This window comes from Lissotriton vulgaris, chromosome 7 (assembly GCF_964263255.1).
Source record: "Lissotriton vulgaris chromosome 7, aLisVul1.2, whole genome shotgun sequence".
In the NCBI taxonomy this organism is placed as follows: Eukaryota; Metazoa; Chordata; class Amphibia; order Caudata; family Salamandridae; genus Lissotriton; species Lissotriton vulgaris.
Window position 1 is genome coordinate 243,044,219 of NC_141695.1, and position 23,111 is coordinate 243,067,329.

General features: G+C 47.6%; 1 protein-coding gene across 2 annotated transcripts in view; it reads right to left on the reverse strand.

Annotated features, from left to right (window-relative positions):
* Nucleotides 1-23,111, reverse strand: part of LOC147701290 (uncharacterized) — a 183,626-nt gene that overhangs the window by 64,645 nt on the left and 95,870 nt on the right. For both annotated transcript variants that reach the window (XM_086928613.1, XM_086928614.1), the window contains exon 3: nt 2,930-3,286. In XM_086928613.1, the coding sequence (XP_086784739.1) occupies nt 2,930-3,286 (357 nt within the window). The remainder of the gene's footprint in view (nt 1-2,929; nt 3,287-23,111) is intronic.

Here is a 23,111-nt window from a genome sequence, read left to right on the forward strand (position 1 = left end):
ACTCTTCACATTAGTTGCACCATTGTATTTTGTAACTTTGCTGCATTGAATATAATGCCCTGGGAGTGGAACAGGATGTCTTGCTAACAGCAATAGGTTCTTGTTGCTCGATAGGTGACCTGTAATACCCATGTCATCATTTTCCTTCTTTCCTTCCTAAATTTAAGATGGTCTTGAAAGTTTTTTCTCTTAATTGGACACCAATTTTGTGGCTCTCTCTGTGCTGTGAACAAGTTTAAACCAGTGCTCTTTGTTTCAAGACCAGAGATGGATATGTGAATAGAGAGACTAGTGCAAAGTGTTACGTTTTGTTAGTTTCTCTGAAATTGAGCTTGAATACATTGAGGGCCTTTACGATGCGTGCCCTGCACACAATGTAGAGTGCTTTAAAGGCCATGAAGGGCTTGGAGAAGTGGTGTGGTGCAATGGTGCCGAATCTCCATTGCTTCAGTGTACTTGATACTTTACTGGTCCTTTGTATTTTATGAAACAGACAGAGCTTCACATGCATATCTTCCAGACCCTTATATAGTTTAAACGTGACAGGACAAGGAAGGTGGTAGAATATCCTAGTGAGTGCCTCCATAGTGCATAAGGTCATTCTTGTAGAATGGTTGACTTGAGGGAAACAACCACACAAAGGTTTCTTACTTCCTTTAATGTCAAATGTTTGTGAATTATAATTACTATTGTCAGGATTTGAGGATCTGTTTAAGAACAATTAAATGCAAGGTGGTTGGTCAGTATGGAATAGAAATATCATCCAGTTTTCCTGTTGTATAATAATGTGTCTATCATCAACATCAATGTAGCAGGATAGGTTGAATGAACAGATCAGTTCTGGTAGTTGTTTCAAGTAAAGGTTGGAGAGATAATCCATCCTTGCAGCTGAAAGATGTTCATCTGCATGAAAGAAGTGAGACAGCGCTTTGTCTGCTTTTTGAGTTAGGTGGAGAATCATGAATGCCAAGATTTTCTATTCTTAGTAGGAAAGTTTAGCAGTATACCCTATCCCACGCAACTGACAGAATAATTGGCAGCTGCTACTCCTTTTCTGTCCATGATCATTTCAGCCTGAGATCAAGATGCAGTTAAGGCCTCTCCCAGGCATAATCAATTTTCATTATCAGAGAGTAGATTGTTCACTTCCATGAAATTGAGCATCTGAATTTAGTGTGCTTTTTCAACTAGTGTTCCTAGAAATCGACCATTACAAATCAGAAGGTAGTTGGCAGGATCTGATGGTACAGGATCCATTATTTTGTTGGGTGTTATGAAAAGATATTGAGATCAGAGGGCATGTTTCCTAGTGCAATTGATTCTTACTGTGAAGACTACCATCGCGTTGAGCAAGACATCTTCGAAGATTCGAGATGTACCGAGGGCTACTGAAAAGCCAGATGGCATGTTTTTCCTGACTGAATCTTTGAATTCAGGAGCTGAAAGCTCTCTCAAGTAATTTAGTAGATTTTGCCTATGTTCATTCTTTGCTTTGTTTGCTCTGATTTTTGTTCGACCAGCCTGTCTCTGCTAAGTAAATCAAAATTAGATATCTCGAAGCTGTGTTCAGAGTGCTCTGCAGTTATATTATTTGATTGCCCCACTGATCAACTTCTCCTCTTTGGGAATCTGTCTAAAGACAGATAGCGGATGAAAAAATCTGGGTCTTCAAATGTTCACATGTCCCCAGTTCAACAGTTTATGCAACTTTGGTAAGGAGTACGCTTGGATATGCAGATGCATTCGGCAGTGCTACGTGTGTCTCTCGCACTTTCACTTGCTCAATGCCGTCAAGCAGGAAATTGCTCAACATACTTCCATGGATCTGGAAACCCGTATTCATTGCCTATATTGAGCAGGAGCCAGATCAGTGAGTGGCATACCCCCAAATATTGTGTTCATGGTAGAGGAACTAGTCGAGCCAGCAACATGGATGCCTGGGAAAGGAACATATTGCAACTTTGGTCAGGACAATCTGCAGTTCTAATATTTGACTGCCACACAAGTCATCCTATCCTTTTTAGGCATCTCTGTGAAGTCAGAGAGATGATACCAAAATCTAGGTGTGTGACTTCATGTTTTCACATGCCTACAGTGTAAGAATGTGACTAACTTTGTGAAGGTGTATTTTTGGCAGTGCAGGTGAGTATATTTCAGAAATATCCAGTGTCACCCTCCACTCAGTTGCTTAGAGGCAGCAATGAGAAAAGTTCCAAGCACACTGTCAGGTATGTGGAAAATACTATTGTTACTCACAGCCTGTATTATACAGGAGCTAGTTGTCCTATAGTGTTTGCACCTTATGGTATTTATGTTATATTATTCTACATATAATATGGTTCTTTATCCACATTTGCTTATATTAATTCTCCACTACAGTGAAAGGCTAGAACACTGGCACTATGTTGAACTGACAGTCACAATGATCTATATGGAAGCAGCACACCAAACACAATGGGGTGTTTTCAAAAGTTGAAAAGCTATGGGATGCACCTAAGCTATAATATATAGTGAATTGACTTAGTCAGGCCAGCAAATCCAAATCATCAGCATTATGTGAAAGTACTGCATGTAACAACCCAGGCTGCATGGAAGTGATGTTTCCACATCACGGGACCAGAATCTTGGTTTGAACATGCAAGTCGTAGTCGACCTCTACGCCATGTGATAGAAACAGCTGGATGAGAGATCCCTCTATTCACAGTTTTCCATCCTTTGGAATTTGATATCTTTACCTATTTGCATTCAGAACGACTTGACTTTTCTATTCAGTGAAGAATATAGCTCATTCTCTTTGTAATTGCTAGTGCAATTTCAAGAACAATTGATATAATTTCTATATTTCACATGTTTCATGTGCAACGTTCTATAGTAGCATGATGCAATCAGTAAAATGAAACAAAACATACAACAAATCTTTGTACTGTACCATATACCAATATTTGAGTGCCACTTCCATCCTTCACATTTCCATTTTTTGATAAACGGCAATAGTAGGTGTCGCTGTCTGAGATCAGCAAGTCATGTAGAAAGAGTGTTGCTATGTTCGACTTCTTATCACAGGTGACACTGGTTCTCCCTTTTTGGCTCACAGATGGATCTGTCACTTTCATGGGGTAGATAATACACACATTGGGATTCCGAATAAAGTTGTAGATATAGCCAGAACAGGTGGTGGAGTTCATAATCTGATTCCAGCAGGTGAAGCTCACATTAGTGCCTGACAATGCTGCTGTCGTCTTTGGGTGCTGCCTAACCTCCATCAATCCAGTGTCAATACCTAAGGCTGGAGAAAGGAGAATGTTAGCAGGCACTCAGTGCAGGGGACTCCTGATCTACATGAAAATCAGACCATTTTCGAAAAGATCATTGCTTTTGAAAAGCTTTGTTTGTCTTGGGGAGATAGTCTAGTAAATAAGTCATGCTGTATCAGCCCTAATGGCCTTGGCTGAACACTTTATTCTTTGTTAGCCCAGTGCTAACTTTGCCTCATTGATGTTTTTTGTATTAGAAAAGCAGTTCACGGTTAAAACAACAATACCATCACACTCTGTTCACCAGAGTAATGCACACTACTTCATCCAAACACATTTCTATTAAACCAAGCTCTTTTAAAGCCATTGATTTGTACAGCCTTAGCATTGATATTTCTTCTAATATATTTGTCCAATAAAATAACCTTTTTCTTTATCACCTTTTTACTTTTTGCAATGATTTCAACTTTTGTGCTGAATAATTTTTCTTTAAAATTCCAAATTTCTTTCAGGTATTCAACTACCAGAACAAAGTATCACATCACCTAAATTAGGAGATTGAGCAAAATATCAAGATGCAAATTTTGTAACACCTGTGTCAAAAATATTCTTCCTAAAATATTGCATAACACAATATCATTGCCAATAATTTTGTTTGTAAGTTATTTAATGTCCTGTGGATAATATTGCTTACTGGCTTGCTTAATTTAGTTGTTCATAATTGTATGTGTACGTATTTTAATATATGTTAGTTAAAATATTAATTTAAGTTGTTAATATTGTTAGCATAAATGTTATTCTTTTTCAAATTAAAGTCCGAGTTGGTTATGTGGAAGGTGGCGGAACGGATGACAAGGGTTACATTTGGGGTCTTCCTCGATCCCCTTTGGAGGATCCCTCTGCACAAGATCACATTATGGAAGGATGCTGTGCTGTAAACACTGCTGAACCGGTGAAGTCTGGTTGGAACTGGCAGCAGTAGTACCAGCAGAACCTAAAGGTGTTAATTGAGGGACCAGCGACCCTATGGACGGGCAGAAGTGCAAGCAGAGGGCTTGAAGGGTCTGAGCAGGCACTCCAGGTGAGATGGGTAGAGGGAGTGGACCTACATGCAAGACTGGTGCACAAGGCGGGCAGCCACCTGTCCCAGTGGGATGCTGTGTAGTGTGTTGTGTAGTGTGGCACTGCTCTCTGTGCTCAGCAGCATTGTAACTCTGAGATATGGGACAGTCTCTAATGCGGATGGTGTGGCACTTTGTACCACTGCTTGCACAAGTGCAGTGGCCTCACCTCCATGGTGATGTGCAGTCTGGCACGGTGGGAGGGTGTTGTGCAGTGTGGCACTGCTTTCTCTGCTGGAGTAGCCTTGTAAACACTGCGGCGTCTCTCTAATGGATAGTGTGGCACTTTGTACTACTGCTTATGCTGTTGTGGTGACCGCACATCTCCAGGTATTGTAAGATGGTCTTGAGTATTCTGGCACATTTGCCCTGGCAACACGGCATCACTTCACGTATGTTGTGCAGTCTGGCACCATGAGAGGGTGGTATGTACATGGTATTCCTCCCCTAGTGGTCTGTAGTCTGACCCCGTGAGAGGGTGTAGTGTAGTGTGTGAGTTTTGCCCTGGCACCATGGCATCTCTCCCCGGGTGTTGCATCACCCTTTCCGGTAACAAAAGCAGCTCTACTCTGCTGTAACCCACCGGCCTCTTGTATTAGCTAAAGTCTCAGTACTTCTGGCTGGGATTCCTGCCGGGGGGGCCCGCCCCCGCCCTTGTGTCTCTCCTCTCCTTCCACCACCATAACCATCAACACTATTGTTAGCAACACTCCGGAGCCAAAATAAAACACTCTCCAGCAACCAGCGTCGAGAGGAGGATGTTGGTGGCACGATGAGCTATACAAGTACCAGACATACCATTTCAGTACCATATCCCCACTGCCCCAGCTTCCAGCGCCTAGAGGAGCATGTCGGGAGCGCTGGGCGCTACATAGGTACCAAACACACTCATTCAGTACCATATCAGTGCCAAGAGGTAGCTGTCGGTGATGCCGGCAGCTATATGGGTGCCAGACACACCCACTTAGGGGAGAGGTTGTGGTCTTACGGCCAAGAGCTGCCGACTGTGGAGCTGGGGAGCCATGTTCAAGCCTCGGCGTTGGTTCACATCCTGTGATTGTGGGCAAATGACTTAATCTCCCCGTGCCTACCAAGAAATTAATGTTTCCATATGTAACATAACTGCTGCTCATGTGAAGCGCTCCAATACCTTTGGGTCGAGTTCACACTATATGAATCTGAAAAGAAAAAAATAACTTGTACCATAACTGTGTCCAACCCAGCTCCATGAGATGACTGCCAGTGGCACTAGGCGCTATTGCATTCTATTATATAGTGCGTACTACTTCTACAGATACTGAGCGCTATAGACACATGTGTCCTTTGTTACGCGCTTGCAGAGCAGTAGCATCAGGTAAACGTAGGCGCTCTTGTGCAAGAGGCATGCAGTAACCGCAGTGAAATATTAGATGCACATTAGTGTCCGAAAATGAACACGTCTGTACGCCCACCACAATGAACGACGTTATGTGCACAAAGCCGCCAGTGCCCTGCGCCACCTGCGCAAAACTCACTATTTTCACAGCATTTTCACTACAACAAACCGAATAGTGCTGGTAACTGGAGAAAAGGCGGTGCATGCTGACCTGGCGCCAAATAGCATACCGCACAATGACTAAGCCATGCTACCGCTAATTTAGCGCCAAGAAAACGTTAGTGGGCGTAGGGCTCTACCCCAGCAGCACAGTGTACCCTTGCTCAACCAACCTTTTTACTGTCCCAGTTTGTGCCAGAGGATATTAGTGACAGTCCGTTTTACCCTCACAGTAACGCTCTGCATCATGCCGTTTGGTGTTCAGTTTCTGTAAGTGCCGCAAAGCCGCCCATGTCGGTCCAGAGATAAAGAAAGCCCTCTTGATCGCGGATCTTGGAATTGTCGCATTTGCCCTTCGTAAGGAGACACGGGAGTCGGAGCTCTTGTGAATGCACCTTTATTCAATGCCTACCAGCATTCAACTGGCTAACAGACTTCCCCTTGTTCTGGTTCCCGTTTCCAGTCCCTCCCCTTCCCACTCGCCTGCCCTGTCCCTAGACAGAGGTCAGGCATGACGACATGACATCTCCCCCTTTTGTACAAAAGTCTCACCGTCTCTCACATTTCTTCAACGTGTCGCCTTGGCTTTCTTATCTGGCGCTTCGGGAGGCTCTCTTGTGCTGGTGTTCGGACGTGATGGCTCGCGTCATTGTTGAGTCTCAGAGGGCTGTGGTGATCTTGGTCACCACTGTCGCTGTGGCTTGCTGAGTTACTTGAAGTTTGACTCGAGGAGGCTCCACGGCGATTACTGGGATTGCATTTCTTGAAGTGTGATATATTTCTTGTTATTTGCTTGTGGTCAGCCTTCGCCGTGATCATGGTTCCTTTCCGTTTGCTTACTCGGAGAGGGTGGTCAAGATATCGGCTGTCCGCCTTTGCTCGCCGGTCACCCCGGACTATCACCCAGTCTCCTTCCTGAATGTCAACGTCCTTGGCGAGCCTGCGCCGATCAGCGTATGTTTTCATCTTGAGTTTCTTTTCGTGATCAATCTCAACTAGGGTGTTATGATCAATGTTTACGATCCGTGGTTGAGGCGTGTTGCTCATCATGGGTAGTCGAGTGCGGGGCGCTCTCCCTAGCATCACAGTGGCTGGGCACTGATTGGTGGTGTTATGTGGTGTGGTAGGGTACGCCCTCAGTACTTCGTTCAAGGTTTGCTGAAAGTCTCGGTGTGTTAGCTCGGCTTGCTGAATCGCCTTTTTTAGTGTCCCCATAAAACGTTCCACCATGCCGTTGGCCTGTGGCCATAGTGGTGTGATTTTCTGGTGTTTGAAATTGAGGTGTTCCTCAAAGTCTGTGAATTCACAGCCGTTGAATGGGGGTCCATTATCAGATTTGACTCGTAAGGGAATGCCCCAGGCTGCGAAGATCTCGTCCAGTATTGGAATGACCGCTGTTGCTCTAGTGGACGACACTATGTGTGCAAACGGGAACCGTGAATACTCGTCCATGACGACTGTGATATATTGTCCTGATTTCAGTGGTCCGAAGAAGTCAACTGCGACCTGCTGCCACACCCCGTCTGGCAGTTCTGACATTTGAAGTGGGGCAGGTGGTTCCTCACGACTTACCAGCTGGCATGTCATGCAGTCTTATAGCGTCGATTCCACCATCTGGTCTAGCGTGGGGAACCAGACACGTTCTCGTAGAGTCTTCTTTGTGGCGCTTATGCCTCTATGGCCTTCATGGGCCAGGTTGATTACCCCTTGGCGTTGCCTGTGCGGAATGACAATCCTCCCCCTCTCAGAAGTAGTCCATTGTCACTGATGGAGAGTTCATCTTGCACATGTTGGAAGGCTACAAGTTCGCGGAGGGATAGTTCAGAGTCCTGAGGTGTGTCTTTCACATGGCGCCAGGAGTTAGTGCGGATGCGGGCCATGACATTCTGCACGAGCGGGTCATGCGCTGATGCCTCCTGGATGGCTTCCAGCGGAACTGTAGGAGGGCAGGCCGCATCAATGACAAAGTGGATGTAATCGTCGGCCAGGGAGTGGGCGACATTGGTGATGAGCTGAGGGTGTCGAGACATATAGTCAGCTGGATTCTCAGCTTTTCCAGGCTTGAGGACTATGTGTAGATGTAGTCCTGGAGACGCAGTCCCCACCTTTCAATGCGCGGCGGCATCTTGGCGTTGGGATTGCCGAAGATAGTGATGAGTGCCTGGTGGTCCGTGACAATTGTGAAATGTTTACCATGTACGAATAGGTGGAAGTGCTCGCACGCCCACACCACAGCCAGGCTTTCCTTCTCCGGCTGGGAATATGCTTTTTCGGTGTCTGTGAGGCTGCGGCACGCATACGCAATGATATGGCGCTGGTCAGAGTCCTCGCGATATTGGGCCAGGATAGCGCCCAGACCGACCGGGCTGGCGTCAACTGTGATTTCTGTTCTTTTTTTCGTGTCGAAGTAGGCGAGGTTGATGGCCGAGCCAACAGCTTGTTTGATCTCAGCGAATGCCTGTTCGCACGCGTTGGACCATTTGAAAGGTTGGCCCTGACGTGTGAGTTCTCGTAGCGGGTAGCTGATTGTGGCGTAGTCGCGGATGTAGCGCGCGCAGTAGCTCGCCATTCCAAGGAACGAGCGGAGATCACTTACATCCCGGAGTGTCGGGGTGTCGGCAAGTGCTGATACCTTTTCCGGGTCAGGCTTCATTCCCTCCCTGGAGAAAATGTGTCCATAGAACTTCAGGGTGTCCTTGTGAAACTCACATTTGTTGGCATTAAGTGTCAGGTTGGCACTCAGTAGGGCGTGACATACCCTGTCCAGAGCAGTGTCGTGTTCCGTCTGGTCTTTTCCGAAGACTAGTAGATCATCACTGTAATTGAAGGCGTTGGGAATTCCTTGTATGACTCGCCGGATGGCCTCTTGGAAAATTTCGGCGGCCGATGAAATGCCGAAGTTCAAGCGCTTGTAGCGGAAGAGGCCTTGATGCGTGGTGAATGTCGTGATGTATCTCGATTTGTCATGAAGCTCTAGGTGGTGATAACCTTTGTTAAGGTCGAGCTTGGAGAATACAGTAGCACCATTGAGTCGCATAATCATGTCACTTATGTGGGGGCCCGGAGGGCGCTCCCGCTCGATGGCAGTGTTGGATGCGCGCATGTCCACGCATAGCCTGACCTTGTTGTCCTGCCCCTTTTTGGGGACTACCACGACTGGCGATATCCATGGTGTGGGTCCTGACGTGCGCTCAATGATGTCCGTTTGTAAAAGGTCTTGGAGCTCGTCGTCGACGGCTTGCTGCAGGTGGAAAGGGCACCTTCCTGTGGTGTTGAGCAATGGGTGTCACCCGTTCGTCAATGAGCAATTTCACCTTGAAGTGATTCAGTTTTCCCAAACCCTTGAAGAGGTTCGGAGATTTTGCCACGATGTCAGGGGCGTCTTCGGTCATGTAAAGGAGTTCTACTAGTTTTAGTCTTTCGGCTGTCGGCAGGCTGAGCAGACAATCAGCCACATCTGGTCCTTCTACCACGTGGATGTGGGCCGGGATCTTTCTTTCTTTAAATGATAGTATGGTGTGGAAATGACCCAGGCATGGTGGAGGCTTCCGTGACATCCACGTGAATATGCGAACCGCTGCTGGTTCTAGTTTGGGTCGCTGTTTCATGTTGTAATATTCAAGTGCGCAGATATAGTTCAGTGACGCTCCTGAATCAGGGACAAATTTCGCCGGGTGTTCTCCAATCTTGATGTCCAGTTTAGGGTATCGTTTCAAACGGTCTGGGTCCGACACCATGCAGATGTACTCATCACTGTCCTGTGACACAGGTGTGTGTGATGATGATTCACTGGATGTTGGTCTGCGTGACCGATAAGAGTCCATTGTGTGGTGTCGAGAGCGGTGGGCACTCGTGGACCGACCTCGTGATTGATGTGGGCTTGTTGATTGAGTGCTGGATATCGACGAGCTGGATGAGCGTCCTTCTCTCCCCTTTATAGCACCTGCGTGGTGTCGTGCACCGTGCCGATAGTCTGATGGCCTGCGTCTTGATTGTTTCGCCTGACACGCTATCTCGAAGTGATTGTCCCTCCCACAGCGGTGACACCGCTGACCAATCGCTGGACATTGTCCTGAGTGGGGGTAGTCCTGTCCACACCTGTAGCATGCAGGCGCTGGTCTGTCGGACCTGTTGTGTCGCGATCTTTGTCTGGAGGATGTTTTCCGGGAGGTGTGAGGTGGCTTGCTCGATTTGAGAGAGCTTGTCGCGTGTCTGGTGATTTTGTGTGCTTGCATCCGGAGGGCTTGTTCTTTGCAGTCAGACTTGTGAGTCTCCATCCGTTTCGCATGTTCCTCTTCCTGGTCGTTGATTCTCGTGAGTTCCTCGATTTCTTCAAGGGTGTATTGTTTCTTCAGGAGTCGCCGGCGTAGGGACTCAGATTGGCATCCCTCAATGATGTGGAGTCGCAGCGCGTTCTCTGTCTTAAAGTTGTCAAATTCGCAGTGACGTGCCATCCTTTTGATGCGCATGATGAAATCACTCATGCACTCTTCTTTTTCTTGGGTGGCTAGGTTGAACGTGTACCGTTCATAGTCCACATTACGCTTGTGGAGGAATCGTCTGTTAAGGGCTTCCTTTATCTCCTCGTACTGGGCAGTCGCAGCATTTGGCAGTTCTTTAATGATCTGTGCTATTTCTTTGCCTATTAGGTTTCTTAGGGCTATGAGTTTTTGCTTGGGGTCTTGTACCAGGGACCTAGCCATGTAGTCCTCGAAGTCTTCACTCCAGCTTTTCCACACGGGCCCCATGCTGTTGCCTGGCGTCAGAGTCAGGGGTTCTGGCGGTCGCAGATAGGGCACCCCCATGTGCGCATGAGGCATCATGACTGGAGTGGCTTGTGCTGCCGGGCCTGCCGTGGTGGTTCCTCCAGAAGTGCTGGTGGGTTCAGTATCAGACATTTGTGGGTTTCAGTGGCTTGGTTTTGGCCCATAGGAGCTTCCCGCTCTTTTTAATGCTGCAGTTCGTGAGTTATAGTGAAGGGCGCCTGACTTCAAAATGGCCGCCGTGTTCAGGTCGTGGGTTATCCTATGGCCAGCGCCTTACCTCAAAATGGCCGCCGTGTGGGACGCTGTATTGTCGGGCCTTGGCTACTCCAGACTCTTGTTTGCTTGTTCGTCTCTCTCTCTGACCGGCTGCCACAATCACGCTCTCCCTCAGTTGTGGAAACGGGACTCACCTTTGCTTTGTCGGCTCCTTCGCGCCTTCGCGGACTGATGTGTCTCTCACGTCCGTTGCGCACCGCTCGGTGTCTGGGGCTCCCTCGTGGTCACCTTCAAGGCGGGGCACGAGCTTCTTGTCTGCGCAGCTGTTCCTGGGTGAACGGCGCTGTCTCCCCGGGGGTGCTCGCTCTTGGCAGCTCCCGACGCCGGTCTTTGTTTCGCGCGCTCTTTGCGCTGCCGGGGGGGACGGACTGCAGACTCGCTGGTCGGGCCGTGTGTAAACGGCTGGGCTGCGTTCCTTTATCAGTGGGTGTGTGTGTATCCCACCCTCGTCGCCATTGTCGCATTTGCCCTTCGTAAGGAGACACGGGAGTCGGAGCTCTTGTGAATGCACCTTTATTCAATGCCTACCAGCATTCAACTGGCTAACAGACTTCCCCTTGTTCCGGTTCCCGTTTCCTGTCCCTCCCCTTCCCACTCGCCTGCCCTGTCCCTAGACAGAGGTCAGGCATGACGACATGACATCAAGGTAGTTTAGTTTGAGGTGGGGGGGTGCACCTATCCCCTCTGCTCCTTGGCACGTGCATTAACCTATAGGGGTTCTGCCCAAGTTCCTAGCCCGTGAGTGCAGCGAAGGGCAGGAAGAGCACCCACTACCCTCGGGTCTCACTCAGACTCTAAGTTCTAGGGGGCAGTGATGGACAGGAAACCCTCACTGCCTTGAGGTCTCACGCAGACTCTCAGCCGTGGGGGCAGTGAGGGGGCACACAAGCCTCACTGCCCTGCTGGGGGTATGTGGGGGGGCGTCTAGATTTCATTATTGCATCGAGGGAGGGATTGGGAAACTGCAAGTTGGTTTGTGCTATAGCTGTGGAAGTATGTGGACGCGCCTCTTTTCTCTGCGTGGGTATTTCGGTCTCTAAGCACTATGGGGCATATTATCAAGGGGGTTTATCTCCGATTTTTTGGCTTTAAAAGCCAAGAAAGCGGAGATAAAATAAACTCCCTATTACCTAGCTGTCGCTAACACCAGTTACCGACAGCTAGTAGGAGATAGCGACCATCTTGGGCCCCACTTTGCATGTCAGTGATATTTATCACTAATGACATGCAAAGTGGGCGTGCCAAGATGTTAGCGACTGGAAATAGTCGCTAACATCGCTATCTTCTATTACCAACTTTTGGAGATATTCGCGCTAAGCGCGAATATCTCCAAAAGCTAACACCTGCCCCTGAGCAGTTCTTAGCCATGTTATCCAATGGTAGGTGGAAAACATGGCTAAGAGCATTAGCTCGGTATTGCATGAATATCGCTGACTTTTCCGCGATATTCAAGCATTTCGGACGATTTTTATCGCTTAGGAGATATACCTTGATAATAGCAAGGTTCCTAAGCGATAAAAATCGCCGCAGCTCTGCGATAAAAATATCGCCACTAAACCAACATAGCGATAATTATCGCTAGTTGTTGGTAATATGCCCCAATGTAATCATTGCTGTTCCCCGGTAGTCCACGTGTAAATAACGTTCTCCTATGGTGGTACATTTAGAGGGTGAGGGTGTGCATCTACACATTCACTTGGGGTAACTGGCAAACCTGTGCATGCTGTTGGTGACCAGGAGGTGGAGAGTGGGACCGTTTGAGGACCCTAGATGTGCCGAGTGGCAGGGAAATTGCTGAGGGTGGTATAGCGTGGCTATGGGAAGTCTGTAAGAGAGTACCCTGGCATGCTGAGGGTGGCATAGCGTGGCTAAGGGCAGTCTGCAGGAGGGTACCCTGGCATACAGAGGGTGCATAACCTGGCTAAGGGTAAGTCTACAGCAGGGTGCCATACCATTCTGAGGATGGAATAGCCTGCAGGAGGGTACCCTAGACATGCTGAGGGGGAATAGCCTGCAAGAGGGGAAGTCAGCATCAGGGTACCCTGGGCATGCTGACGTTGGCATAGCCTGGTTGAGAAGGAAGTGTGTAGTAGGGTACCGTGGCATGCTGAGCGTGGCATAGCCCGGTTGAGAGGAAGTCTGCAGGGTGTACCCTGACATGATGAGGGTGACATAGGCTGGCCAGGGAGCGGTCTGCTGGAGGGTACCCTGGCATGCTGAGGGTGTCAGAGTCTGGCTAAGGTGCAGTCTGCAGGAGGGTACTCTGCCATGCTGAAGGTGACATAGCCTGGCTATGGGCAGTCTGCTGGAGGTACCCTGGCATGCTGAGGGTGGCATAGCCTGGCTAAGGGGCAGTCTGCAGGAGGGTACCCTGGCATGCTGAGGGTGGCATAGCCTGGCTAAGGGGCATTCTGCAGGAGGGTACCGTGGCATGCTGAAGTCATCTCCTATCTCCAAGATACCACAGACTTCATTCATAAACTGGATGAAGTGAGATTTAACAAAGGGAAAGATCTAATGGTGACTTTAGATGTCACCTCGCTATATACCCAAATCCCACAGGATAAAGCAGTGGCACTGCTCTCCTATTACCTTGAGAAAAGAATAAGACCTGTTCAGGTGCCGACTCAATTTATAGCCGACCTGGCTTCATTTGCCCTCAAGAAAAATTATTTTATATTTGGGAATGATTTCTTCTTCCAAGTGAAGGGAGTAGCGATGGGGTGCCCTTTTGCTCCAGAGCTGGCAGTATTATTCATGTCAATGTATGAGGATACATTTATCCATAACAACAATCCATTCTCACAGTATATTACAACATGGCTACGTTTCATCGATTATATTTTTATGGTGTGGACGGGAGGAGAGAAACAACTAATGCTTTTCTATGAGTGGCTCAATGCAAGAACAGCAGACATAAAATTCAGTATTCAACATTTAGCAAATAAAATATCGTTTTTGGACGTCGAGGTTTATCCCGCTGAAGGTGGTTTGGTGACAACCTTATATACAAAACCCACTGACAGGAATAAAGCCCTGTTATTTTCAGGAATCACCCAAGGAGTCTACGAGAAAACTTGCCTTATAGCCAGTTTTTAAGAAGTCATAGAAATTGTTTCTACAAGGACGATTATAACTTGCATGCCAGTAAGCTGTCAGATAAACTACGGGAACGAGGGTACCCGAAAAAAAAAGTAAAAAATACAATAAAGCGTGCACGATGGACCCCAAGGGAGTTCCTCCTTGAAAGAAAGAATAAACCTTCGACTCAACGCCAAGTCTGTGTTACTACATTCTGCCCCAATTCGAATAAATTGAAAAAAGTGATGTCCCAAAACTGGCACCTAATTAAGAACCTAGATGTCTGTTTATCGTCTCCACCGCTTTTTGCATTCAAGAAAGAAAGCAGCGTATCCAATCATATTGTAAGAGCGGCTATTAAAAAGAATCCAAAACTGACATTAAGACAACTAATGGGCCTTGCACCCATTTTAGGTCACCACAAATGTGGTATGTGTCTATGTTGTGAACTCACAGTAGAAGACTCCTTGTTTAAACATCATGGAATTATTGGGAAACATGAGACTTTCAGTAATTGCAAAACTAAAAACGTAATCTATGGTATAACATATGGGATGCTCTACATTGGAAAAAAAAATCAAGAAGTACGCCAAAGAATCTCCCAACATAAATCAAGAATTAAAAGAAATGCCGAGACAGCTCCATGTGAATCATTGGATAAAGAAGGGACACAGTGTAAGTTACCTGAGATGAACAGTCAACTCCAAGGTCGAAAGAGATCTCCGCAGAGGAGATGTAGAACTGAAACAGGCTCAAAGGGAGGCATTTTTAATTGTAAAATTCGATACGGCCATGTAGGGTCTTAATGAAATCTTGGAAAACTATAAACTGTGACTATGAAGCTGAAATTCTATGAATTTTTATGAATTTTCATGAATTTTCACACATTATGTTTCATGGCTTTTCCGGACGTATATTAAACTGTCATCCACCTACATGCTTTCCTGCCCTGATTACTGAAATTCAGACGTTATTGTGCTAAATTTAATCCCAGGCTCAAAAGATCCCTTTTCTCTGCATTTTTTATGGTAGATCGCTTCCACTTTTAAAGTGGCTAGCTAGAGGGCGTCAGTACCTCCATCGGTGGCACCTAAAATACCGATATAATATTGTAAACCTCCCATGTACATTTAAAGACAACAGTCTTCCATTCCGTTTGCGATGGAAGACTAAGTGGACTGACCCAATTTTATTGAATTTTGAAGGTATAAATATCGACATAACATCGCAACTGTTCATGTATATTAAAGATAATAGCCGCCTGTTCCGCATGCGATGGAAAACCATGTGGACTGACCTAAGAAAATTGAATTTGAAGACATAGGGAAGAGGATATATGGGACTACTGTTTTATTGATTACGACCAATCGTGACGTATCAAAAATCATGGACATCTGGGTAGAACCCCATCCCCCTGCAATACATGAGGTACAATCTCTCTCCACCAGAAGCGATTAACATTGTTGGACTTCAATCAATCAATCAATCAATCATAGGCATTTATAGTGCGCTCTACTTACCCGGAGGGTCTCAAGGCGCTAGGGGGGCGGGGTGCTGCTGCTACCCGAACAGCCAGGTGTTGAGCTTCTTCCTGAAGGCGAGGTGGTCTTGGGTCAGGCGCAGGTCGGTCGGGAGGGAGTTCCAGGTCTTGGCCGCCAGGTAGGAGAAGGACCTTCCTCCTGTTGTCGTTCTTTGGATGCGGGGGACGGCGGCGAGGGAGTGACTGGCTGATCGGAGGTGTCGTTTGGGAGCGTAGAAGTTGATGCGGTTGTTGAGGTAGCTCGGGCCTTGGTCGTGAAGAGCTTTGTGTGCGTGGGTAAGGAGACGGAAGGTGATTCTCTTGTTGACCGGGAGCCAGTGCAGGTCTTTTAGGTGTCCGGAGATGTGGCTGTGTCGTGGGATGTCGAGGATGAGTCTGGCTGAGGCGTTCTGGATCCGTTGGAGTCTCTTCTGGAGCTTGGCGGTGGTTCTGGCGTAGAGGGCGTTGCCGTAGTCCAGACGGCTGGTGACGAGTGCCTGGGTGACAGTCTTCCTGGTCTCGGTGGGGATCCACCGGAAGATCTTCCGTAGCATGCGCAGGGTGTTGAAGCATGACGAGGAGACGGCGTTGACTTGCTTGGTCATGGAGAGGGAGGAGCGTAGAAGTTGATGCGGGGCAGGAGGCCATGACATCAAGCACAGTTCGTACCCGCGGTTGTTATACGAAAAATCGCGGTGAGTACGTAAATTTAGGATGGCATGCCATTCATACGCTTCAATTTGTGAAAAGGATTCAATAAGTGGAATATTGTTTATTTAGGGTCACCAACGTGATTGAAATATAATGCGATGCTTCACTGTCTTATGCGCATGCGCCACATGTTTCCCAACACTACATTTACCAAGAATCATGCGGATGTTGTAGTCGCCATTTTTTGACACCAAGGCTCGCTTCTGATTAACACGGCGGTCCCGAATCTTCGTGGGAAAGGAAAGTGGTATTCGGTAAGCAGAAATCTTGCTTCCCGGCAATAGTAATACTTGCCAAGAAACAGGGCTGGTGTTAATTTCCATCTCTTATTTGTTTATTAGCACGAAAACGGAAACAAAGAAAAAACAGAGAATTTAAAAGAAAGATAGTACTCTCCACGCCGGCGGGCGTTTGGAGGTAAGAGGGGTACCAACTAGTTTTGGTAAAAGGGAAACATTGGAATCCACACGCTTTCATTAAGAAGCTGCAATCAGTGTCTTTTTCATTTCTTGACAAGGCACTGCTCCCCATTTTGTGGCTTTTGAGTTTTTCCATCAAAAGGAAGCGGTCTGGAGATGGACACTGTGGGATGTAAATAGGTAAGCACATGACCAAAAAGCGAACTAAGGATAGATTAGCAGGGACATGCCTGCTAAATTGAAACACTTACGGCTTTTTTCATTCTTTTGATTCCCTTGGATATTTCTATACCCTTCCCTCTTCTTTTACAGAGTTATCCGGAAAGAGCATTTTGAAATTAAGATATTGCTATATCTGTTGTACTGGTAAGCTGAAGTGATAGATGAGTGGTTAGCCCTCTGTGATTTTCGAATAGGATCTGGTCAGACATAATTTCTTTTCTTTACAGATTCTTGTGGTCCTGAGGAGAATCCCAAGACCAAAGGGATTCAAAATGCGTAGACCATCAGTTCTGCCTAACTGTCCTTTTGCCAATTAGTTGTGACGGTGTCACACTGAATCAATATGATTATTTTGTGATTAAGTTGTACAGTTGAATTGATTAGTGCAGGCAGTATATAGGAAAAATTAATGGTGTAAATAGCTTGTGTTGGCAGTCCAGGTGCTCCTCAAGTGGTGTATTGATTTTCCCTTGTTGTGTGTGTACCCAGTAGTTTGAATGTGTGAGGTATGTGGTGAAAAGAGTAAGCTTGGGTGAGTGAATGAATGTCTGTTTGATTTTTCATTAGCCCCTGTGTCCACAATCAATCCCATTGTTTGTTTTGTGTTTTTTAAAAGTATTGAACTTTTTGAGATAAAAAATCGCATATTTGAATAAAAAGCTACTAATGAGCTTTCAAATGCGTATGGTTTATGCATTTATGGTAAAACAGTCTTGAGTAATAATCAGTATTAGCATTGTTTATTGTTGTATAATGCTGAGGGTGCGCAGCATGCCCGAGGGGCAGTCTGCAGTCGAATACCCTGGCATGCTGAAGGGGACAGAGCCTTGCTATGGGCAGTCTGCAGGAGGGTACCCTGCCATGCTGAGGGTGGCATAGCCTGGCTAAGGGGCAGTCTGCAGGAGGGTACCTTGCCATGCTGAGGGTGGCATTGGCAGAGGTGTATTTTCCGTCATGTACCCTGGGCATGGGATGCAGCCAGCAGACGCTGTAGATGTTGTCTCCCCTGGCTGTGTGTCTGGGGTTAGGCTGGTTTGTTTACTCTCCTGCAGGTTACACGCTGTGCTGCTGCCAGGGGGGGTTGTGCACCATTGGCCGCTCACAAGGTGGAGTGAAGGCGACCCAATCAGAAGCCCGGATTTAGCTGCACATGCAGGACATATGGTGGCTGGAGGGGGGCTGTCCCAATGAATGGGTCACACCTCTGTCCTGTTCTTTCACTCTTGGCCTTTCAGGCGTGGGGCCCCATGTGTGTGTTTGGTTGGGGGGGTTACATTCACCCTGCGTCCCTCATTGTAATTTTATTTATATAGTGCTTACAACCCCTGACAAGGCGGTGAAACACTTTTCAGCGAGTAGCGTGTCAGCAGCTCCCCTTGTCCAAAAGCAATGCCGGCTCCAGCAGGGGGTCGGCAGGGACCACAGGGGCATTGGGGCTTTCCCCGGGGTCCCCATCAAGGAGGCCAGGCCCGGGGGATGGGGTCCACAGGGCCAAAAGTGGCCAAGGGAAGGGGGACCATGTGGCCCCCCTCCCTTTAGTAATTAAAAGAAAATAATAATAAGGCTGGGCCCTGGGGGATGGGGTCCCCAGGGGTCAAAATTGACCCCAAGAAAGGCTGGCTGGGCCCCAGGGGTTGGGGTTCACGGGGCCAAGAGAAGACCAGGGAAGGAGGCCACGCAGCCTTCCTTTCAAAAATACATTTTTGCAGGGCCTCAGGCGATGGGGTCCCCAGGGCCAAAATCAGCCTGGGGCGGGAGGCCCACAGCCCCACTCCCCTGTAAAAAATTTGTAAAAAGAAAGGCCTAGCTCCGGGGTATAGGGTCCCCGGGCCATAATCGGCCTTTGGAGTGGGGCATCGTGCTTACGACCTCTGACAAGGCTGTGAAGAACTTTTCGGTGAGTAGCATGTCAGCAGCTCCCCTTGTCCAAAAACAATGCCAGCTCCCTTAGGAGGCAGGGACTGCAGGGGTATTGGGGCTCCCCCCGCAGTCCCCATCAAGGAGGACAGGCCCAGAGGATGGGGTCCATGGGGCCAAAAGTGGCCTAGGGACAGGTAGGCCACGCGGTCCCCTCCCTTTAGTAATTTAAAATCAAATAATATTAAGGCCAGGACCCAGGGGATGGGGTCCCCGGGGTCAAAATGTAAAATAAAAAAGAAAGGCTGGCCAGACCCCGGGTGATGGTGTTCACTGGGCCAAGAGAGGCCCAGAGAAGAGGGCCACATTGCCGCCCTTTCAAAAATACATTTTTGCTGGGCCCCAGGGGGATGGGGTCCCGGGGCTAAAAGTGGCCTGGGGAGGGAGGCCCACAGCCCCACTAGGAAAGACCTAGTCCCAGGGGATAGGGTCTCAGGAGGGGGGCATCGTGCCCCCTCCTTTTGAATAATAAAACAAATCGCTCAGGTCCCAGGGGATGGGGTCGCGGGGGCCTAAAAGGCTCAAGAGGAGGGGGGTCACAAAGCCCCCCTTCTTAAAATAAAAATTATTTTAAAAAATGGCAACTCACTGGAGGCCCCGCCCCCTCCCTGTATGACTGTGCAAACGTGCCTCCTGGCGCACTCTGCAATGGGAGATTAAGTCCTCGTTGTTAGTGAGTATCCCTGGGGGCCAACTAGGGAACCAGGAACCTCCAGTAAGCCCCACACAGTGGGATTACTGAGAGGTGGTACTAGGCCATGCCCCTTTTTACACCACTCTGAAAACGCACCTCTTGGTGCATTGCTGGTGGAGTGATGAGGTCCCCTTGTGTTCTGAGGACCTCAGATCTAAAATGGGCTTCATCCACCGAGCAGCAGTGCTATATAATTTTGGCATCGCCCCAGGACCTAGCCCACACAGGGGCTCATTAAAATGCGGGGGCACACGGCAACCGCAGCCCCGGGGACCGCCACCTCCCTAGGGCTTTGGGGCTTACTATAAGTAAGAGGTAGGCTAGTTGGCCCCTAAAGGTCCCCGAGCAGTGAAGGGCACTTAATTCCCCATGCAAGAGCGCACCAGGGAGCGCTTTTGCAGATTGGTGGGCAAAGGGGGCGTAGCCTCCTATGAAAACTTAGTAATCCTGCTGTGTGGGACTTACTGGAGGTAATAGGAGGGGTAGCTGGCCCCAAAGGATGTCCTTGGGGGACAATTACCCCCCTTGTTACCTGCAGTAAGTCACACACAGTGGGATTGCTAAGATGTCTTCGGAGGCCATGCCCCCCTTTCTCCACCACTCTTCAAACGCGCCTCTTGGCAGACTACAGGCTGGGGGATGAAGTCCAATTTTACTCCTGAGGGTCTTTGGGGCCAAGAAGCCCTCCTGGTACCCGCTGTAAGTTCTACGCAGCAAAATTCCTGAGCACTGGTTGGAGGCCCAGCACCCTTTCTCCACCACTCTGCAAACGCGGCTTCTAGTTAAAGAAGGGTTTGCAATGTAATAGGTTTCGCATTTGCGAGAGTTCGAGCTATTGGCTTTGTAAATGCTAAAGTTTTTTAGTAATTTTTTGGGAGTGGATGGATGTACGTTGTGTGTAGTAGAATTATGTGGTATGTTGTGCAGTGAAGTTATGTGAATAGAAAGTATGTGGTATTTAGTATAGGAATTATGTAGAGTGGGATTATGTGCTATGGAAAGTAATGATGTGGTATGGAAGTCTGTGTTGTGGAGTGGTAACCTCAGGTTTAGTCTTCCTCGTTTCCATAGAAACTCGAATATGAACTTGGTGAGACAAAAAAAGAAGGAATCACTGTGGAGCACTTTTAGACCTAGTCAGAAGTATGAGCAGGGCCACTGGTATTATTCGACTGTTTGGCTGCACTGACTTTCGCACAATTATACATTTTCTGCATTAGCCACATAATTCATAATCTGCCCCCTAATCTACAGATTTGAACATTAAAAGCCTTGTTTGTAGCTCAAAAGGCTCAACCGTTACCAAAAATGCAGCAATAAGTGTTACAGTGGGTTGGAATGCCCTTTGCAAACCTAGAATGGTCACTTGTTATTTATTGCTAAATGTGGGTGTTAAATTGGTACTTATGGTGTGCAAGCCATTCTTGCTTCCTTCTGCGCCTCTCTCTGCACCTCTCTTGCCTCTTCCTGCATGTCTGTTGCTTCCTTCTATACCTCATTTACTTCTTTCTATACCCCTCGTCTCTTTCTGCACCCTTCTTCCTTCTTTCTATACCCTTTGTCTCTTTCTGCACCCTTCTTCCTTCTTTCTGCACCTCTCTTGACTTTTTCTCTATCCATCTTATGTCTTTCTGCACCCTTTTTGCCTCTTTCTTCACCTCTGTTCCTTCTTTCTGCACTTCTTTTGTTTCTCTCTGCACTTGTCTTGCTTCTTTCTACACCCCTCTTGCCTCTCTCTTCACCCCATTCCTGCTTTCTGTATGCCTGTTGCTTCCTTCTGCACTTAGCTTACTTCTTTCTGCACATCACTTGCCTCTTTCTGCATCTCTATTGCCTCTTTCTGCAGCTCTCTTGCCTCCTTCTGCACTTCACTTGCCTCTTTCTGTAACTCTCTTGCCTCTATTTGCACCTCCCCTGTATATTTCTGTACCACACTGGCTTCTGTCTGCACCCCTTTTGCCTGTTTATGCAACCTTCTTCGTGCAACTCTCTTGCCTCTTTCTATACCTCTCTTTCCTCTTTCTGCACCACTCTTGCCTCTTTCTGTACCTCTGTTCCTTCTTTCTTTACCTGTCTTGTCTCTTTCTGTACCCTTGTGCCTCTTTCAGTAGCTCTGTTGCTTCTTTCTGCAGTTCTCTTCCTCTTTCTGCACCCCTCCTGCCTCATTTTGTATCCCCCTTGCCTCTTTGTGCACCTCTCCTACACCTTTTTCCACCTCTTTTGGTTCTTTCTGCACTGCTCTGGCTTCTTACTGCACTTCTGTTCCAAATTTCAGCATCCCCCTTGCCTTTTTCTGCGCCCCTCTTTCCTCTTTCTGTACCTCTCTTGCCTCTGTCTGCCCACCTGTTCCCTCTTTCTGCACCCCTTTTGCCTGTTTCTACAACTCTCTTGCCTCTTTCTGCAGTTCTCTTGCCTCCTTCTCCACCTCTGTTGCTTCTTTCTGCACTTCTCTTGCCTCTTTCTGCACCCCTATTGCTTCATTCTGCACTTTCCATGTTTCTTTCTGCACCTGTCTTGCTTCTTTCTGCACCCCTGTTGTCTCTTTCTACACTCGTCTTCCCTCTTTCTTTCCTGTTTCTGCATCTCACTTGCCTCTTTCTGCACTTTTCTTGCTTCTTTCTACACCTCTGTTTCTTCTTTCAGCAATTCTCTTGCCTCTTTCTGCACCTCTCTTGCCTTTTTCTGCACCTCACTTGCTTCTTTTTGTATTTATCTTGCCTCTTTCTGCACCCCTGTTACTTCATTCTGCACTTTCCATGCTTCTTTCTATATCTGTCTTGCTTCTTTCTGCAAATCTGGTGTCTGTTTCTGCACTCGTCTTCCCTCTTTATGTACCTTTCTTGCCTGTTTCTGCATCTCACTTGCCTCTTTTATGTACCTTTCTTGCTTCTCTCTACACCTGTTGCTTCTTTACGCAATTCACTTACCTCTTTCAGTACTTCTCTTGCCTGTTTTTGCACCCCACTTGCCTCTTTCTGTACCCATCTCACCTCTTTCTGCAACTCTCTTGCCTCTTTCTATACCTTTATTCCTTCTTTCTGCACCACTCTTGCCTCTTTCTGTACCTCTGTTGCTTCTTTCTGTACTTCTCTTGCCTCTTTCTGCACCCTTTGTGCCTCTTTCATCACCTCTGTTGCTTCGTTCTGTACTTCTCTTCCTTCTTTCTGCATTCCTTGTGCCTCCTTCTGCACCATTTGTTACTTCTTTCTGCACTTCTCTTGGTTCTTTCTGCACTTTTCCTGTCTCTTTCTGCATCCATCTTGCCTCTTTGAGCACCTCTTTTGCTTCTTTCTGCATTACTCTCTCCTCTTTCTGCACTCCTCTTGCCTCTTTTTGCACCTCTGATGCTTCTTTCTGCATTTTTATTGCCTCTTTCTGTACCTCTCTTGCTTTTTTCAGCAGCTGGCTTGCCTCTTTCAGCACATCTCTTGCTTTTTTCTGCAGATCTCCTGCCTCTTTCCGCACCCCACTTGCCTGTTTCAGCACCTCTGTTGCTTTTTTTCTGCAGATCTCTTGCCTCTTTCTGCATCCCTCTTTTCACTTTCTGCATCTCTCGTGCCTCTTTCTGCACCCCTGTTCCCTCTTTCTGCACCTCTC